This window comes from Pongo abelii, chromosome 10 (assembly GCF_028885655.2).
Source record: "Pongo abelii isolate AG06213 chromosome 10, NHGRI_mPonAbe1-v2.0_pri, whole genome shotgun sequence".
Classification (NCBI taxonomy): Eukaryota; Metazoa; Chordata; class Mammalia; order Primates; family Hominidae; genus Pongo; species Pongo abelii.
Window position 1 is genome coordinate 109,699,051 of NC_071995.2, and position 20,717 is coordinate 109,719,767.

Genomic DNA, 20,717 nt, shown 5'->3' on the forward strand with positions numbered 1-20,717 from the left:
TGTTGCCCAGGCAGGTCTCGAAGTCCTGGGTTCAAGTGATCCTCCAGCCTACGCCTCCCAACGTTCTGGGATTACAGGTGTGAGCCACCATAATCCCAGTTCGTTATATTTAAAATAGTGTCTTCAGAACCTGGAACATCTGTTGCAGATATTTTCATTTTTCACTCAAATGGGAAAGGCTCGTATTGTAAATTAGCCCTTCACAGTTGGAGGCGGGAGAGACAGATCAGGATCACCTGAGGGAACTTTTTCAAGTTAAACTTGCTGTAACCCACAGCCTTGGAGGTTCTGATTTACCTGCTCTAGTCCTGCCACAAGCCTACCTTTGTGCAAATAAGAAAAATCTGTCACTTTTTAAGCCAATGTATGTTTTAAGTATAAAAAGCTACACTCACTACAAATGTGAATAGTTCCCTGTAGAATTGTTCAGTGTGCAGTCTGCACAGCTGTGTATGGTTGCCCTGAGTTCTAAGGTCAGGAGTAAGTGGTGGTGGTGGGTAGCAGATTGGACATGTATATTTTGAAGAAAATCCATGTACTCATGCTCACACTGTTGAGATGATACATTTTAGAAGATGAATTTGAAAGAGAATGATTCCAATAATTTAAAAAACTAAAACCCAAACCTAACAGACATGTCTAGAAAGACTTAGAGGAAAGAGACTGGAATGTTCACAGTGGAATATGACCTTCTGGGTGATGTCATTTTCTCCTTTATACTTTTCTGCATTTTTTCCCCATTTTCTGTTGTGAGCTGACATTGCATTCAAAATCACACAAAAAAGTTGTTTCAAGAGAAAAAAGATATCTGAAGATACTCAAAGACTAAACACTTCTTTCCCATCCCCTGAAATTTGTCTTAAAGACCAGTTGTGGCGGAGTTGTTTCTTTGGGAAATGACACCATCTTGAGCTTTTCTGATGGTCCCACCTCCTGCTCCTCATGGATGTGAGATAAAGAGACCCTCATGCAGGGCTAGAGAGGGTGACATACCAAGGGCAGCAAAGGTGTCTCTCAGATCGTTCTTGTCGATGAAGCCATCCCTGTTCTGGTCCATGATAGTGAAGGCCTGTGGAAAGGAAGTGATTGGCAGCTCAGCCTGGGAGAAACTGGCAGAGTTGCCCAAGAGGCTGGGCCAAGGACTTGGCAGGAGTGGATTCTGGGATCTTCAAAGATCATTGTAGGACCTCAGATTAAAAGTCAACAATTGAAGATAATCCAACAGTTTCTTCAAAATGTCAGGCCTCGTGTTATCATATGACCCAGACATTCCACTGCTAGATATATACCCAAGAGAATTGAAAACATGTCCACATAAACGCCTGTACACAAGGCTGGGTACGGTGGCTTACGCCTGTAATCCCAGCACTTTGGGAGGCCTAGGCCGGTGGGTCACTTGAGGTCAGGAGTTCAAGACCAGCCTGGCCAACATGGTGAAACTCCATCTCTATTAAAAATACAAAAATTAGCCAGACGTGGTGTCGCATGCCTGTAATCCTAGCTACTTGGGAGGCTGAGGCAGAAGAATTGCTTGAACCCAGGAGGCGGAGCTTGCAGTGAGCTGAGATCATGCCACTGCACTCCAACCTGGATGACAGAGCAAGACTCCATCTCGGAAAACAAAAACAAAAACAAAAAAAACCTGAACACAAATGTGTATAGCAGCATTGTTCACAGTAGCCCAAAAGTGAAAATAACCTACATGTCCATCAACTGATGAATGGATAAACCAAATGTGGTCTGTCCATACAATGGAATATTATTCAACCATAAAAAGGAGGGAAATTCCTACAAAGGTTACAACATGGATGAGGCTTAAAACATAAGTGAAAGAAGCCAGACACAAATACCACATATTGTATGACTCAATTTCTATGAAATGTCCAGAACAGGAAATTCATGGAGACAGAAAATGGATTAGCGGTTGCCAGGGGCTAGTGGGAGAGGGAGGAGCAGGAAGTGACTGCTAATGGGTATGGAGTTTCTTTCTGGGGTGATGGAAATATTCTGAAAGTAGATAGTGGTGATTGTTGCACAACTTTGTGAGTATACTGCAAACCACCAAACTGCACACTTAAAAGGCGAATTTTATGGCATGCAAATTATAACTCTATAAAGCTATTTATTTATTTATTTATTTATTTTTGAGAACAAGTCTTGCTATGTCACCCAGGCTGCAGTACAGTGGTGCGATCTCGGCTCACTGTAACCTCCGCCTCCCGGGTTCAAGCGATTCTCCTGCCTCAGCCTCCCAAGTAGCTGGGAGTATAGACGCGCACCACCAATGCCCAGCTTATTTTTGTTTAGTAGAGTCAGGGTTTCACCACGTTGGCCAGGCTGGTCTCAACCTCCTGACCTCAAGTGATCTGCCCACCTTGGCCTCCCAAAGTGCTGTGATTACAGGTATGAGCCACTGTGCCTGGCCCATGATTCCTCATTTGTAAAATACTTGGGGCATTTATAAAGTTCTGAGAATCTCCCTGACTGTCAGCTGAGATAGATTACTGGTTCCATTTTATAGATAGGGCAGGCTAGGGAGTGGGGAGGCCAGATGAGACACCAGTTTTTAGCTTTTTAAAAAATTATAGCTTTAGGTCAGGTGCAGTGGCTCACGCCTGTAATCCCAGCATTTTGGAGGCCGAGGCGGAAGGATCACTTGAGGCCGGGAGTTTGAGACCAGCCTGGCCAACACAGTGAAACCCTGTCTCTAGTAAAAATACAAAAAAATTAGCCAGGCATGGTGGTGAGTACCTGTAATCCCATTTACTCGGACAAACAAACAAACAAACAAACAAACAAAACCAAATGGAGAATCCTGGCTACATGTTTTGAGTTCTTTGCATCCCCTGCCCACACTGCCGGCAGCTGATGCTGGAGGCTAGGAAAAGAGGCGAGTGTAGCTTTCTCCCTGGAAGGTGACTATCTCAAGGTCAGATATGACACTTGTCTCAGGAATTTCTCTTTCCCTATGGGACACGGCATTCCTGCAATCTGAATGTTAGTGAGGACAAAAGGTACAACTGTTCATTTCCTGTTTGGAAGCCCCAAATAGTTTCCCCTTTGATATAAAGCACACTAGGGCAGGGTGTAGTGGCTCATGCCTGTAATCCCAGCACTTTGGGACGTCAAGGCAGGAGAATTGCTCGAGCCCAGGAGTTTGAGACCAGCCTGGGCAACACAGGGGGACTCAATCTTTACAAAAATCACAAAAATTAGCTGGGCATGGTGGTGTGTACCTGTGGTCCCAGCTACTCAGGAGGCTGAGGTGGGAGGATTGATTAATCTGGGAGGTTGATGCTGCAGGGAGCCGTGGTTGTGCTACCGCACTCTAGCCTGGGTGACAGAGCGAGACTCTGTCACACACACACAAAAAGAAAGCAGTCTGGTCTCTTTAGCATCATTTTAGCATAGTTCCCTCTGGAAAGCCAGGTGGGAATGTGGATGAGTCAGTGTGAGCCCTCGTGACGGCTGGAAAATAAATTCTGAGCCTGTCCATCCAAGCCCGTGTGCAGTTTGGCCTAATTGGTACTTGGGTTCTCTTCATAAGGTCCATTGCCATCAAATGCGATGGGGTTTCAAACGGGGCTGGTGGTTAATAATCAAAGACTGTAAAATGTAAAACCCAGAAGATACTGCTTTTCACCTCTCAGACTGGCAAAAAAAAATTGTGACTATTAATACCCAGTGTTGATGGAAATGTGGGGAAAGGCACGAGGCTGCTGGGCATAGGAATTAGTGCTGTGATTTTGGGGGGCAATTCGGACCAGCAGTTCTGCCTCTTTTTAGTTCTCTTGTTGTTGTTGTTTTAAGTTCCTTTGACCCAGCAGTTCTGCTGTTATGAAGTTACCCCCAAGAAATAACCAGAGATACGAGCAAAGAGGTGTTACTTATAGTAGTAAAACATTATAAACGAATGTCATATTTAACAATAGGAAATGGTTGAAATACATGATAGGAAATGTTAATGGTGAATTTCTCAACGAAAAAATGCAGGTGTAATCAGTGGGCACAGAAGATTATAATTTTGTTTAATAAATATATACATAGATAACAAAAATGATTTGAAGGGTATATACTCAAATGTGAACTGATTATCTCTGGGTAATAGAATTGTAGGTACTTTTTATTTCCTTTTTTGTGCTCTTCTGAAAAATTTTCTGACATTTTTCAACAAGGAATATGTTTTACTTTGATAATCAGTGAAGATATTAAAAATAGTTTCTTTTAAAAATTCACATATCCGTTCAGGCCGAATTTGGGATTGTTTGGAGGATAGAGGCATCTAATGAAAGGTCCCTGCTGGGAATATGGAACAAAAGGAAGGTTCTCCCTCACGGGTGGGATTTCCATCCAGGCGGATGATTCAATAGCTGCACCCACCTCCTTAAATTCCTGGATTTGGGTCTGTTCGAACATGGAGAACACGTTGGAGTTGGCGCCCCCCGTTCTCTTCTTTGCTTTCTTAGGTGCCTGGGGGAAAAAAAGCATCGATTAAAAGAGTGAGAGGCTGGGGGTCATAAAACTAGGTCAGGTCCCTACTCTGGGTGAGTTCATCTCTGTTGCAGGGCTCAGCTGCCCATCTGTGAAATGTGGGTACAGCATCCACACTCAGGTCTCAAAATGGTGATGCTGGAGGGAGCAAAGGACACGATATGAAGTTTCTCCAGAGTCCTCCGGTCCCAGTGGATCGTAAGCGTTTGTGCATCTTGCAGTGGCTCCTTCACCAACTAGGAGAAGCCACAGGTGTGTCCCTGGGGATGGAGGCCACACCTTCAGATCACCCCTGCAGGATCCAGCCGCTTTTGTTCTGATGCATTTCACAAAAAGCTCAGTAATGCACAGAAGGAGAATTGATTGGAGGGAAAGAAAAAGTCAGGCTCACTAAGCCATGATGAATGCCAAGATGAAATGACAGTTCTTCAAGCTGTTAAAACCCAACTGTGCCCCACACCCCACAATTTTCCCTTGATCTAAATGGCAGCAAAACCTCCTCTCTGAATGCTCTGTCCTTGCACCACGTCAACAGGGCAGAGAAGAGCGAGTTGACCTTTCTTCCCCACCCCACTTCTCTCTGACTTTTAATAACAGCAAATGCTTCAATACTCTACATATGTATTATTATTTAATTCTCATAACCACTCTGTCAAGTGGATACTATTATTATCATCCCCATTTTACAGGGGAGGCAACTGAGGCTCAGAGAGATTGGGTTGCTTGCCCAAGATCACACAGCCACACACACACAGAAGGCAGAGCCGGAGTTGAACTTGGGCATTGAACTTGGGGAGTTGAACTTGGGCATTCTGACTCCAGAGCTCCTGCCTCTAACTACTCTCCCTCCTGTGCTGACCCTGATTTGGGGACTGCCCACTTCAGGAGGGGGACACCTAACCCAACAGCACAGAAAGAAAGGTTTTAAATTTGCAAGTTCAAAAGGTGAAAACAAAAACATTCTTTTTCCCAGCTGCCTGAACAAGAGAAAAGAATTACAATTTGATCCTTAAAAGCGTTCAATCCCATTTTGCAAGCCCTGGGAGTTATTGATTCCTCGAGAGGTCAGTAGACAAGCCATAAGAAAGCCAACTCTCTTATTTTGTGTTTGTGAGTCCCCGAGAGCTGCTGTTATTTGTGGCCTATCGGGGCATTGATTGGGGTTCCTCTGTGCCCGCGCAGTCAATGGGGCTTTTTCCACAAGGGGCTGGAGGCTTTGAGAGCCGCCTTCCTTCCCCTCCACCGTGGTCCCTTGCTTGTAGTGGCCTCCTCTCCTTGCCCACCCGGCATCATCACCTCCTGGAGCCCTTGTACTCACCATGGTGGAAAGGACCCAGCACTGCCTCCCGAGAAGAATTCCACACTCCACCCAGCTCTCTGCAGCCCGGGAACAATAAATACTTCCTCCCCATGTTTAAAAATAACCCCATGACCACTTTTGGCAGTCATAGGTGAGGCGGGCACCACCTAAGGCCCCCCCACCCCATGCCGTTCTTCTGAAGTAAGGGTGGCTCACTCGCCACTGGGTGACACGTGAGCCCCCAAAAAGGCATTCAAGGTTAAAGAGGCAGTAGCTGGGTCATGGTCACGGGGAGAGATGCTGCACGCTCTCTGCAGTGCTTGGGCCGGGGACACTTGTGCTTGTCAATTTTGAGAAAAAAAATGTCAGGGAGAGGAGACTGCTAAAATGCTCTGTTTTATCAGCCTGGATCTGGCCTCAGGGTCTTTGCACCTGTGTGCCCTCTACCTGGAATGCCTTTTTGTCAGTCATCGCACGGCTCCTTCCTTCACCTCCTTCATTGCATCTTTGCTCATATGTCATCTCCTGAATGAAGCCTCCCCGACCACCATCTTTAAAATAATCATGAAGGCTGGCACTGTGGCTCATGCCTGAAATCCCAGCACTGTGGGAGGCCAAGGTGGGAAGATTGCTTGAGCCTAGGAGTTTGAGACCAGCCTGGGTGACATAGGAAGATGCCTGTCTCTACGCAAAAGAAAAAAAATAGCTGCGCATGGTGGTGCATGCCTATAGTCTCAGCTATTCAGGAGGCTGGGACAGGAGGATCACTTGGGCCCGGGAGGTTGAGGCTGTGGTGAGCCACAATCACACCACTGCACTCCAGCCTGGGTGACAGAGCAAGACCCTGTCTCAAAACAAACAAATAACACAGCCATGCACCCCCTGCCCTCCGATCTCCCTTCTTTGTTTCTCTGCACAGCGTGAGGCGGTCCCAAACACTGCCCACAGTGCACTGACTCATTTTCTTCAGCGTCCGTGGAGCGTCAGCTCAGAGGGCAGGGATCATTTTAGTTTCCCTCACCACTGACCGTCTCCCCAGCTCCCAGCTCATGATGCACACAGCAGCAGCTCAAAAATGAATATTTGTTGACTGAAGAAATGACAAATCTCATTGACTGAGCACTGGCACGTGCCGGACACTGTGCTCATGGCTCCCACACGTAATTTTCCAGCCACCCTAGAGGGTGGGGACCACCTCATCATCCATGCCCCCATTTTACAGATGAGGAAGCAAAAGCTCAGAGAGGCGAAGTGAGCTGCCCAAGGTCACACAGTGATGGAGCTGGGCGTGGACCCCTCTGGAGGCCCCTTTGTCTCCAGAGTCCAGGCTCTTTCAGAGCCTTGAAAACAGCAGCTGCTCTCAGAATGCAAGGTGTTATTATATAATACTTTTACTCAAGACAGCTTTCCTGCTGGGTGCAGTGGCTTATACCTGAAATGCCAGCACTTTGAGAGGCTGAGGCGGGTGGATCACTTGAGTCAGGAGTTCAAGACCACCCTGGCCAACATGATGAAATCTGTCTCTACTAAAAATACAAAAATTAACCAGGCATGGTGGTGCGGGCCTGTAGTCCCAGCTACTCAGGAGACTGAGGCAGGAGAATCGCTTGAAGCCAAGAGGCAGAGGTTGCAGTGAGCCAAGATAGCACCATTGCACTCCAGCCTGGGCGACAGAGCGAGACTCCGCCTCAAAAAAAAAAAAAAAAGGATGGGCATGTTGGCTCACACCTGTAATCCTAGCACTTTGGGAGGCCGAGGCAGATAGATCACCTGAGGTCAGGAGTTCAAGACCAGTCCGGCCAACATGACAGAACCCCGTCTCTACTAAAAATACAAAAATTAGCTGGGCGTGGTGGTGCATGCCTGTAATCCCAGCTACTTGGGAGGCTAAGGCAGGAGGATTGCTTGAACCCAGGAGGCGGAGGTTGCTGTGAGCCGAGATCGTGCCATTGCACTCCAGCCTGGGCGACAGAGTGAGACTCCATCTCAAAAACAAAGACAAAAAAAACCCCAAACCAAACCAAAACAACAAAAGATGGCCATCCTCCTGTGCCCTTAAACACAGCCTTGGGATTCAGGGAGCAAGAACTTGGGGCTTGGAATCATTGTGGTTATTTAGTGGCCGTGGGTGGCAGGGCTGAGTGCCAGAGGCCACACCTCTAAGAAGGAGAATGTCCCTCTGCCCTCCCAGTAGTGTGGGTGCAGGGCTGATGGCTGAACCAGCATTCATTCCCCTTCATTGAGCCCAGCGCAAAGCAACAAATTCCCTGCCCTTGAGGTGCATAAGTGCGAGGGGAAGATGGACAAAGAGAAAGTAAACAAATGCACAACCCAGACAGTTGCAGGCAGTGACGGATCTCATGCAGGGATGAGACAGAGGCATGGCAGTGGCCAGGTGACAGCCTCAGACAGGGGCGCAGGTGGGCTCCTCCAAGCAGAGTCTGCAAAGGGGGCTCCAGGCAGTGGGGACAGCACATGCCTCAAGGCAGGGAGAATTTGGAGGCTTTGAGGAACAGAAGGCCCCCTGGGGCTGGAGTTTTCCAGAACATAAAAAAAGAAATCAGTTTTCTTATTAGGTTTTCCGGAGTGTAAAAGGAGGTGAGACCTGGCAAATGGTAGCTATCACTCACTCCCCTTCTCAGGTGGAAATAAAATCTCAATTTGGGGGCACACAAACCCAAGGACCATTGATGCCTGGACAAAAAAAAGGTGTGGGTTTTTTTCTTCTCTGCAGTCCCACATGGGTTAGAATCACCCAGGACACTCTTCTAACAGAGTCTTTAATAACAAAAGATGTGTTCGCGTGTGTGTGTAGGCAGATGCGTGCACAGACAAAAACACGTCTGCACATGCATACAGGCACACAGACACGTGCATGTACACGCATCCACATATGTGCAGTGCACACATCAAGAGGAACTTCTCTGTCCAAGGTTCTCTGACAACACCGGAATAAATGTTTCCCTAGCTAATAGGCACACCATGGATTTTCGTTAAAACCCTGTGTGAGCAGTCAGTAGCTCCAACTGGCCAAGTGAAAAGGTTGTTGCAGCCACAGAAGATGTGGAGAGTGTATGATGGGGGTGGGAAGCCCCGGGGTGGGGATTAGGATGGGCTGGGCCCCCAGAGGCAAGAGGGAGTGTGTGTCCCTGAGGGACACCTGTACAGCCAGGCCTCCAAAAGGGGTACTAGAGGAACCATTCTGGCTGGATAGCAAGAGGGGTTGTCAAACAGGGCACTCACCCTCTCGGGCCTGTTTCCTCACCTGGAAAATTGAGATCACACACCTCCATAAGGCTGCTGGGAGGATTAAGTGAGTTTGTGTCTAGGGATTCTGGGAAATGGCGGCCTGAATGGGGCATGGAACCATGTGGCTGCTGGGACGTGGAGCACATGGGGTGCAGGTTAGGCCTTGGGGTCTGTTCAGAGAGCCAGAGATCCAAAGTCTCTCTCATCAATGGGTCGTGTTGCCCTGGGGAGCCCCCAAGACCAGGGACAAGGCCCTGGGATTGGAGAATCCAGGGAGGACTTGGGCATTGGTTCTGTGTAGACTTCAGGGGTTCCTTTCAGCATCAGCCTCAAGACCGCAGGGGCTGGGGAGGGAGCAAGTGGGCGGCTGGGGCTGCTGTGCCCGGCCCTCAAGGCTGGGTGGCGGAGGCCTCTTGCTGAGAAGCACATGCCCACAGGACCTGAGACCCCTGCCTTTTTGCTACCTGTGGGATTCCTACAGCTAGTAAGTTTCCAGCAGCTAGACCTGAATCCCACTGAATAGAAGAGAAAAATAACTGCTCACTTGAGGCTGTCAGAAGCCAGAGAGAAGCACAGTGGGCTGATCCATCAGAATAGCAACTTCCAGAAAATCAGAAACCCAAGTGTATTTGTTTCTTATTGCTGCCATAAAAATATTACCAATTTGGTGGCTTAAAATAGCACTTCTTTTTCTTTTGAGACAGGGTCTCACCCTGTTGCCCAGACTGGAGTGCAATGACACAATCATAGCTCACTGCAGCTTCGAACTCCTAGGCTCAAGTGATCCTCCTCCCTTGGCCTCCCGAGTAGCTGGGACTATAGTCACGCACCATCACGCTCGGCTAATTAAAACAATTTTTTAGTAGAGACGGGGGTCACATTATGTTGCCCAGGCTGGTCTTGAACTCCTGAGCTCAGGCCATCCTCCTGCCTCAGCCTGCCAAGGTGCTGGGATTACAGGCTCAAGCCACCACACCTGGCAACGTATTTATTATCTTGTAGTCACAAATAGGACTGTGTTCCTTCTGAAGCCTCCTGGGGAGAACCTGATTTTTGCCTTTTCTACCTCGGAGGATTCAGAGGTTGAAGCGATGTGGACCACGAAGCAGGGAATGAGGCGCCGACATTCCTTGTGGACCACGAGGTCCCCACATTCCTTGGTTCGTGGTCCACGTCACTCCAACCTCTGAATCAACCTCTCTGACTCCTCCGCTTCCATCCTTTTTTTTGGGGGGGGGTGGGGACAGGGTCTCACTCTGTTACCTAGACTGGAGTGCAGTGGCACAATCTCGGCTCACTGCAACCTCTGCCTTCTGGGTTCAAGTGATTCTCCTGCCTCAGCCTCCCGAGTACCTGGGATTATAGGCACCCGCCACCATACCTGGCTAATTTTTGTATTTTTCTGGAAGAGATGGGGTATCACTCTGTTGGCCAGGCTAGTCTTGAGCTCGTGAGCTCAAGTGATCCGTCTGCCTCAGCCTCCCAAAGTGCTGAGATTATAGGCGTGAGCCACTGTGACTGGCCCTGTTGACAATTTTAAAAGAAGAGATGAAGAGAGGGAAAATATTATAAGTGTTCTTTATAGGTACACACTGCTTTTAAGTAAGAATGATTTTAGCCCCAAATCAAAGGACATGAATTTGCATATAGATATTTATTCGAGCCCCACTATGTGCAGGGCGTGACGTACATCAGTAAAGTTTCATGCAGAGTAAGGGGAGAGATATACATATTAAGCTTAAATTCAAGAAAAGTGGAAATTTACGTTCAACTGTATTATGGTACAACAGTCCTCATTTTAGAAAATAGAATACTGTATTAATTTCATTATTTTTTAAAGCCCAAGTACTGGTTTGCTCCAAAGAATAAAAATAAAAACAAACCAAAAAAAAACCTTAGGGAAATTCAAGTGAAACCCAAAAATGACTTCCTAGAGCTTTAAGACCTGATTTTCAAACTAAAAATGAAGTGAATGAATTGCAGGAAAGGTTAGTTTTGTTGCAATTTAAATAGTGGCCTAGAAGATGATATCTTGGGAATATCATGAAGCAAAATAACAAAGAAATGCAAATAAAAAACATTCCAGAAACAGAAGCCAAAAGTAAGCAAGTAATACAAGAAAATGTTCTTCAGCACAGAAGAGAACAAAATCTGCAGGTTGAAAGAACTCCCGAACTCCAAGCTGGAAGGAAGGATAAGGAAAATCACACACCACGGTGCATCCCAGTAACATTCACAAACTCCAAGGATTAGGAGAATATCTGGCCTACTTCTGGGCAGAAAGAACATAACTCTAGTGGAAAAGTCAGCCTGGTGTCGTACCTCTTGGCAACACTGCCAGCAAGGAAACAGAGAACAGAGGGCTCCGACTCACAGACCCTAAGCCTGACAAGGTATTGATCACCTGCCAGATTGAGGACTCGGGGAATATTTAGTTTTGATTGGCCTGACGTGGTAGCTCAGGGCTTTGTAATCGGACTAGCCAGGGTTTGCATCCAGGTCAGCAATGCGACTTTAGATAGGCTTCTTCTCCTCTCTGAGTCTCAGTTTCCTCCTCTGTAAAATGGGATAATAACAGTACTCATCTCCTAGGGCTGTTGTGAGGATTAAATCAGAGTGTGCATTAAGACACATTTGATCTCAGTGGCTCACACCTGTAATTCCAACACTGTGGGAGGCTGAGGCAGGTGGATCACTTGAGCCCAGGAGTTGGAGACTAGGCTGGGCAACATGGTGAAACCGTGTCTCTACAAAAGTACAAAGATTATCTGGGTGTGGTGGTGCACACCTGTATTCCCAGCTACTCAAGAGGCTGAAGTGGGAGAATCACTTGAGTCAGGGAGGTTGAGGCTGTAGTCATGCAGTCAGCTGTGTTCACTCCATTGCATTCCAGCCTGGGTGACGGAGCTAGATAGATCCTGTCTCAAAAAAAAAAAGATATATGAATAAACAGGTAAAAAATGAATCTGAGCTGTGAGAAGTCAGGATAGAGGAGGGTAGTGACAAGGAGGGAACATTAGGAGTGGGATTGCCAAGTTTAGCCAAAAAAAAAAAAAAAAAATTACAGAACATCCAGTGAGAGCAGAATTTAAGATAAGTAATTAGGGGACCTCTTGGAAGAACTGGGAATGTTGTGGATCCTGATCTGGGTGTGTCACAGGCTGCACATTTATGATCTGTGCACTTGTCTCTGCACGCTGCATGCCCATAAAAAATTAAATTAATATAATGTGAGCAAGCACATTTTTACTATAAAACAGTTGAACGTGTTACGGAAGATATCGACTAAAACGTCCCCTTCCTATCATGACAACCAAATCCTTTCCAAAAGGAACAGGGTTTGCAGTTTTGTGTGAAGCCTTTCAGATGCTACTTTTTATTCTTTGCTTTTAAAATTGAGATGGCAAAGTGCATGTGTCTTAAGTGTCCAGTGAGATCAGTTTCTACACAGGCGCACACTGTGTAACCACCACCTGGGCCAGGACACAGAACATTTCAGCCCCAGAGCTTTTCCTAGTGTCCCTTCCCAGCCAACCCTTCTGAAAGTCAGTACCTCTTGGCTTCTAGCCCCGTAGATTAGTTTTGCCATTCCAGAACTTCAGCAGATTCCTTCCAGACATTTTAAAAATAAAAATTGCATTTAAGAATTTATTTTAAAAGTGGCAGAGTTCTCCTTTCCCCTGGCCCAGTTTCCCTGATGTTAACACATGTTACATGACCCTAATACATCAGTTACAACAAGGAAACTGATATTGATGCATTACTATTGACCAAACTTCCTGGCTTGATTTGGATTTCACCAGCCTTTCCACCATGGTCCTTTTGCTGTTCCAAGATCTAATCCAGGATATCACATTGCATTTAGCCTTCCCAACTCTCTGTCTCTCTCTCTCTGACACACACACACACACACACACACACAAATATATACTTTTTTCACAATAATGATGTCATACCATGCAAACAGAGATACACATTTTCATGTTAATGGTGTCATAACTCACACACGTGCACACACCCGCCCCAGCCACCTGAATTTTCCCACTCTATGGTGGCCTTGGAGACCTCCTTTGCAGTCCCCACCTCACTGACGGAGGCTGGCGTGGCCTGCACTCAAGCTGAGCCAGGCCGTGCAGCTGGCACATTTAATACAAGCCCAAAGCACCAGAGGTGCCAATGACAACAAAAACCCAACAAACTTCTTTTGGGGGAAATATATATATATATATATATATATAAATATATATATATATATAAATATATATATATATATATATATATTTTTTTTTTTTTTTTTTGATACAGAGTCTTGCTCTGTTGCCCAGGCTGGAATGCAGTGGTGTGATCTCGGCTCACTGCAACCTCCGCCTCCCAGGTTCAAGTGATTCTCGTGCCTCAGCCTCCTGAGTAGCTCTGATTACAGACATGCGCCACCACGCCTGGCTAATTTGTGTACTTTCAGTAGAGATGGGGTTTCACCATGTTGGCCAGGCTGGTCTTGAACTCCTGATATCAGGTGATCCACCTGCCTCAGCCTCCCAAAGTGCTGGGATTACAGGCGTGAGCCACCGTGCCCGGCCAATTAATGTTTGTTTGTTTGTTTGTTTGTTTGTTTTTAGGTCAAAATAGCCACCATGGGGAAAAACTCCGAACATGCAAGGATGTTCTCACGCTAGCTGGACCATTAAGTACTGTTTTTATCTTTCATTTGCTGTCAGGTGGTGACAGCGAGCATCTTTTCAGTCTTTGGGGCTTTTAAAGGTTTCAATCCAGCCCTGCTGGAGGCATATTTTAATTCGTTTCTTCTGCAGGGGCTTTTTGCACTTCGGCTCCTGGAATTCAAGTCTAAGCCATTACATCCCATATTGTAAGGGAGAAAGGGAAAGGCTTCTCTATGTGTCTGTCTTATAAAACTCTTCAGCAGCTCACATAAGTATGTATGTTAATATCAGTAGCTTAAAGAGTTAATCTAGTAATGTATTAATATTTAGGACAGAGCCTGGCACAGGAAAGTGTCACATAAGCGCCCACCATGATTTCCAATGGAAGCAAGTAGCACAGTGAGTTAACTTGCCTTGGGGCGTAAGGCCCCTTTAAAGAGGGCGGTGAAGTCAGCCACCTCTTGATAGAACAAAGGCATACCAGGCCCTGCCAGCCCAAAGCCGGGTGGCTGATGGCTTTTGTCACCAAGTGATAGCCTATCTCCTCATGTCAGGGCCCCCAGGCGTCAGTGAGAGCCACCAAGAGGGGAGGGTGGCTTCTCTTGCGAGTCAGATGTAGGTGGACCAGGCCTGTGCCCAGCAAAGATGGGTGAGCCACATAACGGGGCACCCCCTGTGTACACAGCACCACCGGGACAAGCAGCATCAGCTCCCTGTGCCTCAGTTTCCTCATATGTGAAATGGGAACATGTAATAGAGGTCCTTATTTCAAAAAGTTATCATGAGGTTTGAATGAGTTAATTACTGCTTCTAAAGTTCTAGAATACTGCTGGGCATGGTGATGTTCAGTGAATGCCAGCTCTTATTCCAGAGAACTGGCTGGGCACCCATGTCAGTGGAAATGGAGGTAAAAGAAATAACGTGTTCCAGCTGGGCGTGGTGGCTCACGCCTGTAATCCCAGCATTTTGGGAGGCCAAGGCGGGCAGATCACGAGGTCAAGAGATCGAGACCATCCTAGCCAACATGGTGAAATCCCATCTCTACTAAAAATACAAAAATTAGCTGGGCATGGTGGTGCGCACCTGTAGTCCCAGCTACTCAGGAGGCTGAGGCAGGAGAATCACTTGAACTTGGGAGGCGGAGGTTGCAGTGAGCTGAGATTGCACCACTGCACTCCAGCCTGGTGACAGAGCGAGAGTCCGTCTCAAAAAAAGAAAAGAAATAATATGTTCCAATGAAAAGAAAAGAAATAACATGTTCCAACATGAATTCATTTTCTCTCCTCTTCCTCTCCCAAATCCTTTTCCTGTTAATGACTTCACCTCTCTCAGGTTCCCAGACCAAAATCCTCAGCCATTTTGATTCTGCCCTACTAGTGACAAAATCTATCTATTCTTCCTCTAAAATGTCTTGCAAATCCATTTCCTCAAGTCCAGCCCCAGCTGTGGCCTAAGGTAGTAGCCCCCAACCGGTTTTGGGCCTCCACTCTCTTGTCTTTAATATCTTGCCCTTCACATGCTGAATCCAACTGCTTTCCCCCATACCCCATTCTGATGATGACTTGCACATGCTCTAGAACCCTCAGTGGTTCCCCACTACCCCAGGAGGAAATCTTCCCTCCTTAGCCTGACAGCTAAGATCTTTTATCACTTGACCCTGTCCTACCAGAATTACGATTGTAAGCTGGGTTCCAGGTCAGCTCCTCTGCTTCCTTGACTGTGGGGCCCCTGGACAGGTGACTTAACCACCCTAAATCTCAGAGTCTTCACTTGATAAATGGAGAAAACTATCATGTTAGCCTTGGAAGAGTGTCGTTCAAGTGAAGCTAGATAATTGTGATACTAATGATAGCAGCTAACATTTATTGTGTGTTTATCCTGTTCCAAGCCGCATCCACATGGTTACTCATGCAATGAGTGTAAATGGCTTTGCACAGCACCAGGCATGGAGTACAGCCACTGTGCGTGAGAGAGTGTATGTGTGTGACTGTATGAGTGTGTGTGACTGTATGAGTGTGTGTGACTGTGACTGTGTGTTTGTGTGAGTGTGTGTGACAGGTGTGTATGTGACTGTGTGAAAGTGTGTGAGTATATGTGTATGAGAGTGTGTGTGTGTAAGTGTATGTTGTGACTGAGTGTATGTATGAGGGTGTGCCACGTGTCTGTGTGAGTGTGAAAGTGTGTGTATATGTGAGTGTGTTAAAGTGTGTGAGAGTATGTGTATAACCGTGTGTGTGATTGTGAGAGTGATTGTGAGAGAGTGTGTATGTGAGAGTGTGAGTGTGTGTGTGTGTATGAGTGTGTGTGGTTATTACTGGTTGTCTTCCCAGCCTCATATCCTACTCCGGCCCCCACCTCACCCTCCAGCCCGTTATTCAGTGCTCTTAGGGACAGCTGCTCTGAGCTGGCGGAGTAGAAGCTATCATGTATTGAGTGCTCCAGTGGACTGGGGGAGGCAGGCCTGCCCGCCATGGCCACCACCCAGCCACTGCATAGCTTGCCAAGCTGAAGTCCCAAAAGAAATCAAATCACCATCATCCCCCTTCCCTAGAGCTCCCTGCATGTCACGCACTGAGCCATATGCTTTACCCACCTGGGATATAATCCTCACAACACTATGAGGAAGGTACTAATATTAGACCCATTTTCCAGATGAGAAAACTGAGGCTCAGGGAGGAGCAGTCACTCCCCAAGGCCCTACTGCTAGCATCTGGTAGCGCTGGGCTTTGAACTCAGATTGTCGGACTCCTCTGTACACACTTTTCCTCCCCATGGTATTCTGGTTTCAAAGCCGGGGGATCCGGCCCCACCTCTCACCACCCTCCAGGATCCCAGAGCTCGGATCCAGCCTCATCCATCCAGATAGCCCTTCAGTGGCTTTCTTGTCCCTGGTATTTTTAGCCCTCGGTCATCTATCTTGCCTGCACTGGGGACAGCGGCACTCAGACAAGCCCATTTTTACTGGTGCCCTTCAGATGCCCGTGGGCTCAGCTGTCTCGGTGCCTGGCATTCCGGGGGTATTGTTCCTCTCTGTGAGTCCCAGATTCCAGCAACAGCTGCTGCCCCAGGCTCCCCTGCCAGCTTCCCCCTGCCCTCCCCTTGCCCGCCTGCCAGAGCCCCCTTGCTGAAGAACGTGGCACAGTGACAGCCGAACCTGGTCCCGCATGCCTGGGCCCAGAGCTATATAAAGGCCACACTTCTGGCTCATTAGTCATCCGACCTGAGGTTGTCGGGTGAAGGACCTTTCAACGAGTCTTCAGGGCACACCAAGCTCTGCAGGCCCAGGCCCCTGCTCCTCCCCAGCACAGATGCAGGCGTCTGTGGGGCTTCCATGCTGGAGTAGCATGCTCATCCTGGGCTCTATGGAAGTGTGGGGCTGGGTAATTCTTTGTTATGGCAGTGGAGGGTGTCCCGTGCATTACAGTATGTTCAGCCTCATCCTTGGCCTCCACCCAGTAGCAGCCATTAGCAAACCCCCCTCCCAAACTGTGATATCCAAAAATGTCCTCAACATTGCTCACTGCCCTGAGGGGCATACATTATCCCAATTTCAGCACCATCGACATACAGAGCAATTCCTAGGAAGGGAGAGACAGGTTTCCTGCTCGTAGAGTTTGAGGATGGTTTAGGGCTGCCCGAGGCCACCGACCTCCTGAGGTCTCCTGGCTGGGGACCTTGGGGAAGAAGGGACATTTGGAGTTGGGTCTAGGCTAGAATGTCACCTCTGCTGCTTGCTGGCCGGATGACACAGGTCCAGTGGTTCCATTTCCATTTCCATTTTTTTATCTGCGAAACGTGTTGGTTCAGAACACTGACCTCATGGGGGCGCTGTGAGGCCGGCTCGAGATAATTTTGAGCAAAACACGTCGTTCTTCATAAATTCTGTTCCCGGGGGCTAATCTGTGCCTGTTCTCAGATGAAAAGTCAGGATTTTTCCGCTTACTCTTAGGGAAAAGGACAACCCTAAGATCACTGAGTCCCAAATAGTCTTTTTTTTTTTTTTTTTTTGAGACAAGGTCTTGCTCTGTCACCCAGGCTGGAGCCTCAGCTCACTGCAACCTCTGCCTCCTGGGCTCAAGCAATCTTCCACCTAAGCCTTCCAAGTAGCTGGGACTACAGGTGTGCACCACAGCACTCAGCTAATTTTTGTTTGGTTTTTTTTTTTTTTGAGATGGGGTCTTGCTATGTTGCCCAGGATGGTCTCCTGAGCTCTTCTGGGCTCAAGTGATCCACCCCCCTCAGCCTCCCAAAGTGCTGGGATTACAGGCATGAGCCACCACCCCCGGCCCCAAATACAGTCTTAATTCAGTGTGTAGAATGTGCAGCCCCAAGCAGTCATCATAATTCAGAACCCCTCCCTAGAGTTCATGTCTAGTCTCCAGGCCTGCGGTGAGCACATAGCCACCCAGGGCCACATCCGCACACCCGCTCTCCCGGTCTCTGCTTCCACCTTTGCCACACGGCAGCCAGAGGGACATTAAAGAAAAACAACAACAACAACACCCAGCTCGGTCATCACCACCCACATTTTTTTTTTTGGATGGAGTCTCACTCTGTCGCCCAGGCTGGAGTGTAGTGGCGCCAACTTGGCTCACTGCAACTCCCGCCTCCCAGGTTCAAGCGATTCTCCTGCCTCAGCCTCCTGAGCAGCTGGGATTATAGGTGCCCACCACCACGCCCGGCTAATTTTTGTATTTTTATTAGAGATGGGATTTCACCATGTTGGCCAGGCTGATCTCGAACTCCTGACCTCAGGTGATCCACCTGCCTTGGAGTCCCAAAATGCTGGGATTACAGGCGTGAGCCACTGCACCCAAACACCCGCATGTTTAAATGGCTGCCCACTCTCCTAGGATGCAGACCCTTCCATCTGCCTGGACCCGCCTCCATCTCCTCTTTGTCTGGATGGGGGTCTCTCACCTTTGGCACTGCTGACATCGGGGCCAGGTCATTCTTTGCTGTGGGGCTGTTCTGTGTCTTGGAAGATGTTGAACAGCATCCCTGGCCTCTACCCACCAGATGCCACCCAGTCATGACAACCAAAGATGTCTCCAGACATTGCCATGTGCCTCCTGGGAGTTGGGGCAAAACTGTTCTCCCCGAACTTCCAGACTAGGCCCTCCAGCACTGTGTTCCTTTCTCCCTCCCAGTGTTGAACCACAGCTGCATTCTACTTTTTTTGGTCTGATTAGCTGAAGAACACCCAACTTTCTGCTCAGACCATAACTCTACGGGACAGGCACCATGTCTATCTTGCCCACCGCTGCTTCTCCTGCACCCAGTACGGCACCTGGCACATAGCGGGCACTGCATCAGCCCTTGTCGAATGACTGCTGTCTTGTGGCACTTTCTGCATTCTGCTTCATTGTTTGTTAGTCTGTTTCTTCCACTAGAATCTTCTGGGCCAGGGGCCAGGATTCATGCATCTCTGCTGTGCCCTCGGTCCTGGCACATAGTAGGTGATCATGATAGATTTGTTCCATGGCACTGAATTCAACTGTGACCAAAGACGATCCTGGAGTGAGTCCAGGACACATGCCAGAAGGGCCTGAACAACTCTCTGTGCTGTGTCTCCAGGGCTGAAGGCATTGATCCTTGCACACCCACCTTGCTTGCCCAAGGCTCTCCAGGCCAGCTAGGTCCCCTCTGGCTAAGAGAGAATGGGGGTGTCAGGCCTCAGGAGAATTTTTTTGAGGTGAGTGTGAACTTTACTCTTTATCCCCTGTCTCCAACCATGTCATAGAGGTCAGGGCTTCAGCTCATCTTCCCTGCCAACTCCACTCAGTAAGAAAGAGTGCTGTGATTGATTAGCAATGTCTGCCATGGACTGAGTGAAGGAAGGGTGACATGTATGCCATTGCCACATGCTATGTATTTGCTATTCCTCCTTCATAGGTGTCCTCTGAGACAGAAAGAAAGTTCTAGGGCCATGCATGGTGAAGAGAATAGGAGAGACTTTTGGGGTTGGGACACACAGTGAAACAGTTTCATTTGCCCCAGGAAAAGCCAGCCAGAAAAAGTTAGGTTGGCCCTGTTCTCTTGGGTGACTTTGGACAAGGGAACAGGAGCCCAAGGGATTAAGGGGGAGGGTGTGCTAATACCTCTGTATCCTCATAGGGGGCCAGGGCATTTTACAAAGGACAAAAATAGATGAGAGAGAAGAAAGACAAAGAGGGATGGCTCATGGAATCCTCTCTGGAATGAAGGTGTGTGGCCAGCAAGGGCCTCGGAGGTGAGTCATGGTTTTACAAAGGGAACAGGCCCCAGGGAGGGTATGGGCTGCCTGGTGCAATGCCCAGACACTGTCCTCAAGGTGAACCAGAGAATATTTAGACAAATGGAGAAAACCAGGATGATTTTAATTTGGAACAGAGAACTGGGACCCTGGATCAGTGAGGAATGTTCTGGGATGCAGGTGATGGAAATCCATTAGCAGCAGCTTAAACCAATGGGGGTTTCGTTTTCTCTCAAGAAGTTGGGGAACAGACAGTTCCAGGGTTGCTCAGCAGCTGGACATGATTGGGGACCCCAGAGTTGTCTCTGTGACTCTGTGGATGTTCCCTCTTGTGGTCCCAAGATGGTGGCAGCAGAGCCAAGTGTCCTGTCCTCACGACACTACGTTCAAAGCAGGAGCTGGGGCGGGGGCGGTGGCGGTGGGGGTGGGGTCAGGTGCAAATGTTTCTTTACTTCTTATGGAGGACAATATCTTCATGGGGAAGCCCCTAGGAGACTTTTCATACATTTCACTGGCCAGAACAAGGTAAGGCGCCCACATCTAGATCAAGTCTGACCTACCTGCTTTGAGATCCAAGGTTCTTTGGCCTAATCCTGAACATAACCAGAGTTCTACTAGCAAGAAAAAAGACAGCAAATGGACTTGGGGTAGGCAATGAATAATGTCTGCTCTACCCACACCCCCAGTAACTGAAGTAATATCTCCCCAATATAGATGGTAGAGCACCCAATATCCTGCAACAAAATGGTTCTATAGGCTGGGCGTGGTGGCTCACGCCTGT

At 48.0% G+C, this 20,717-nt stretch overlaps 1 protein-coding gene across 3 annotated transcripts in view; it reads right to left on the reverse strand.

The window, feature by feature from the left end:
• Positions 1–20,717, reverse strand: part of MYL2 (myosin light chain 2) — a 44,177-nt gene that overhangs the window by 3,840 nt on the left and 19,620 nt on the right. The window contains exons 1-4 of one of the 3 annotated variants that reach the window (XM_054528244.1): positions 4,381–4,470; positions 3,334–3,353; positions 1,506–1,587; positions 994–1,069 (exon numbers count right to left, since the gene is read on the reverse strand). In XM_054528244.1, coding sequence (XP_054384219.1) covers positions 994–1,069; positions 1,506–1,587; positions 3,334–3,353; positions 4,381–4,416 — 214 coding nt within the window. In that variant the 5' untranslated portion in view covers positions 4,417–4,470. Of the gene's footprint in view, positions 1–993; positions 1,070–1,505; positions 1,588–3,333; positions 3,354–4,380; positions 4,471–5,809; positions 5,867–20,717 lie in introns of those variants that run through there. The other 2 variants (XM_024256813.2, XM_054528243.1) reach the window with 2 other exon arrangements.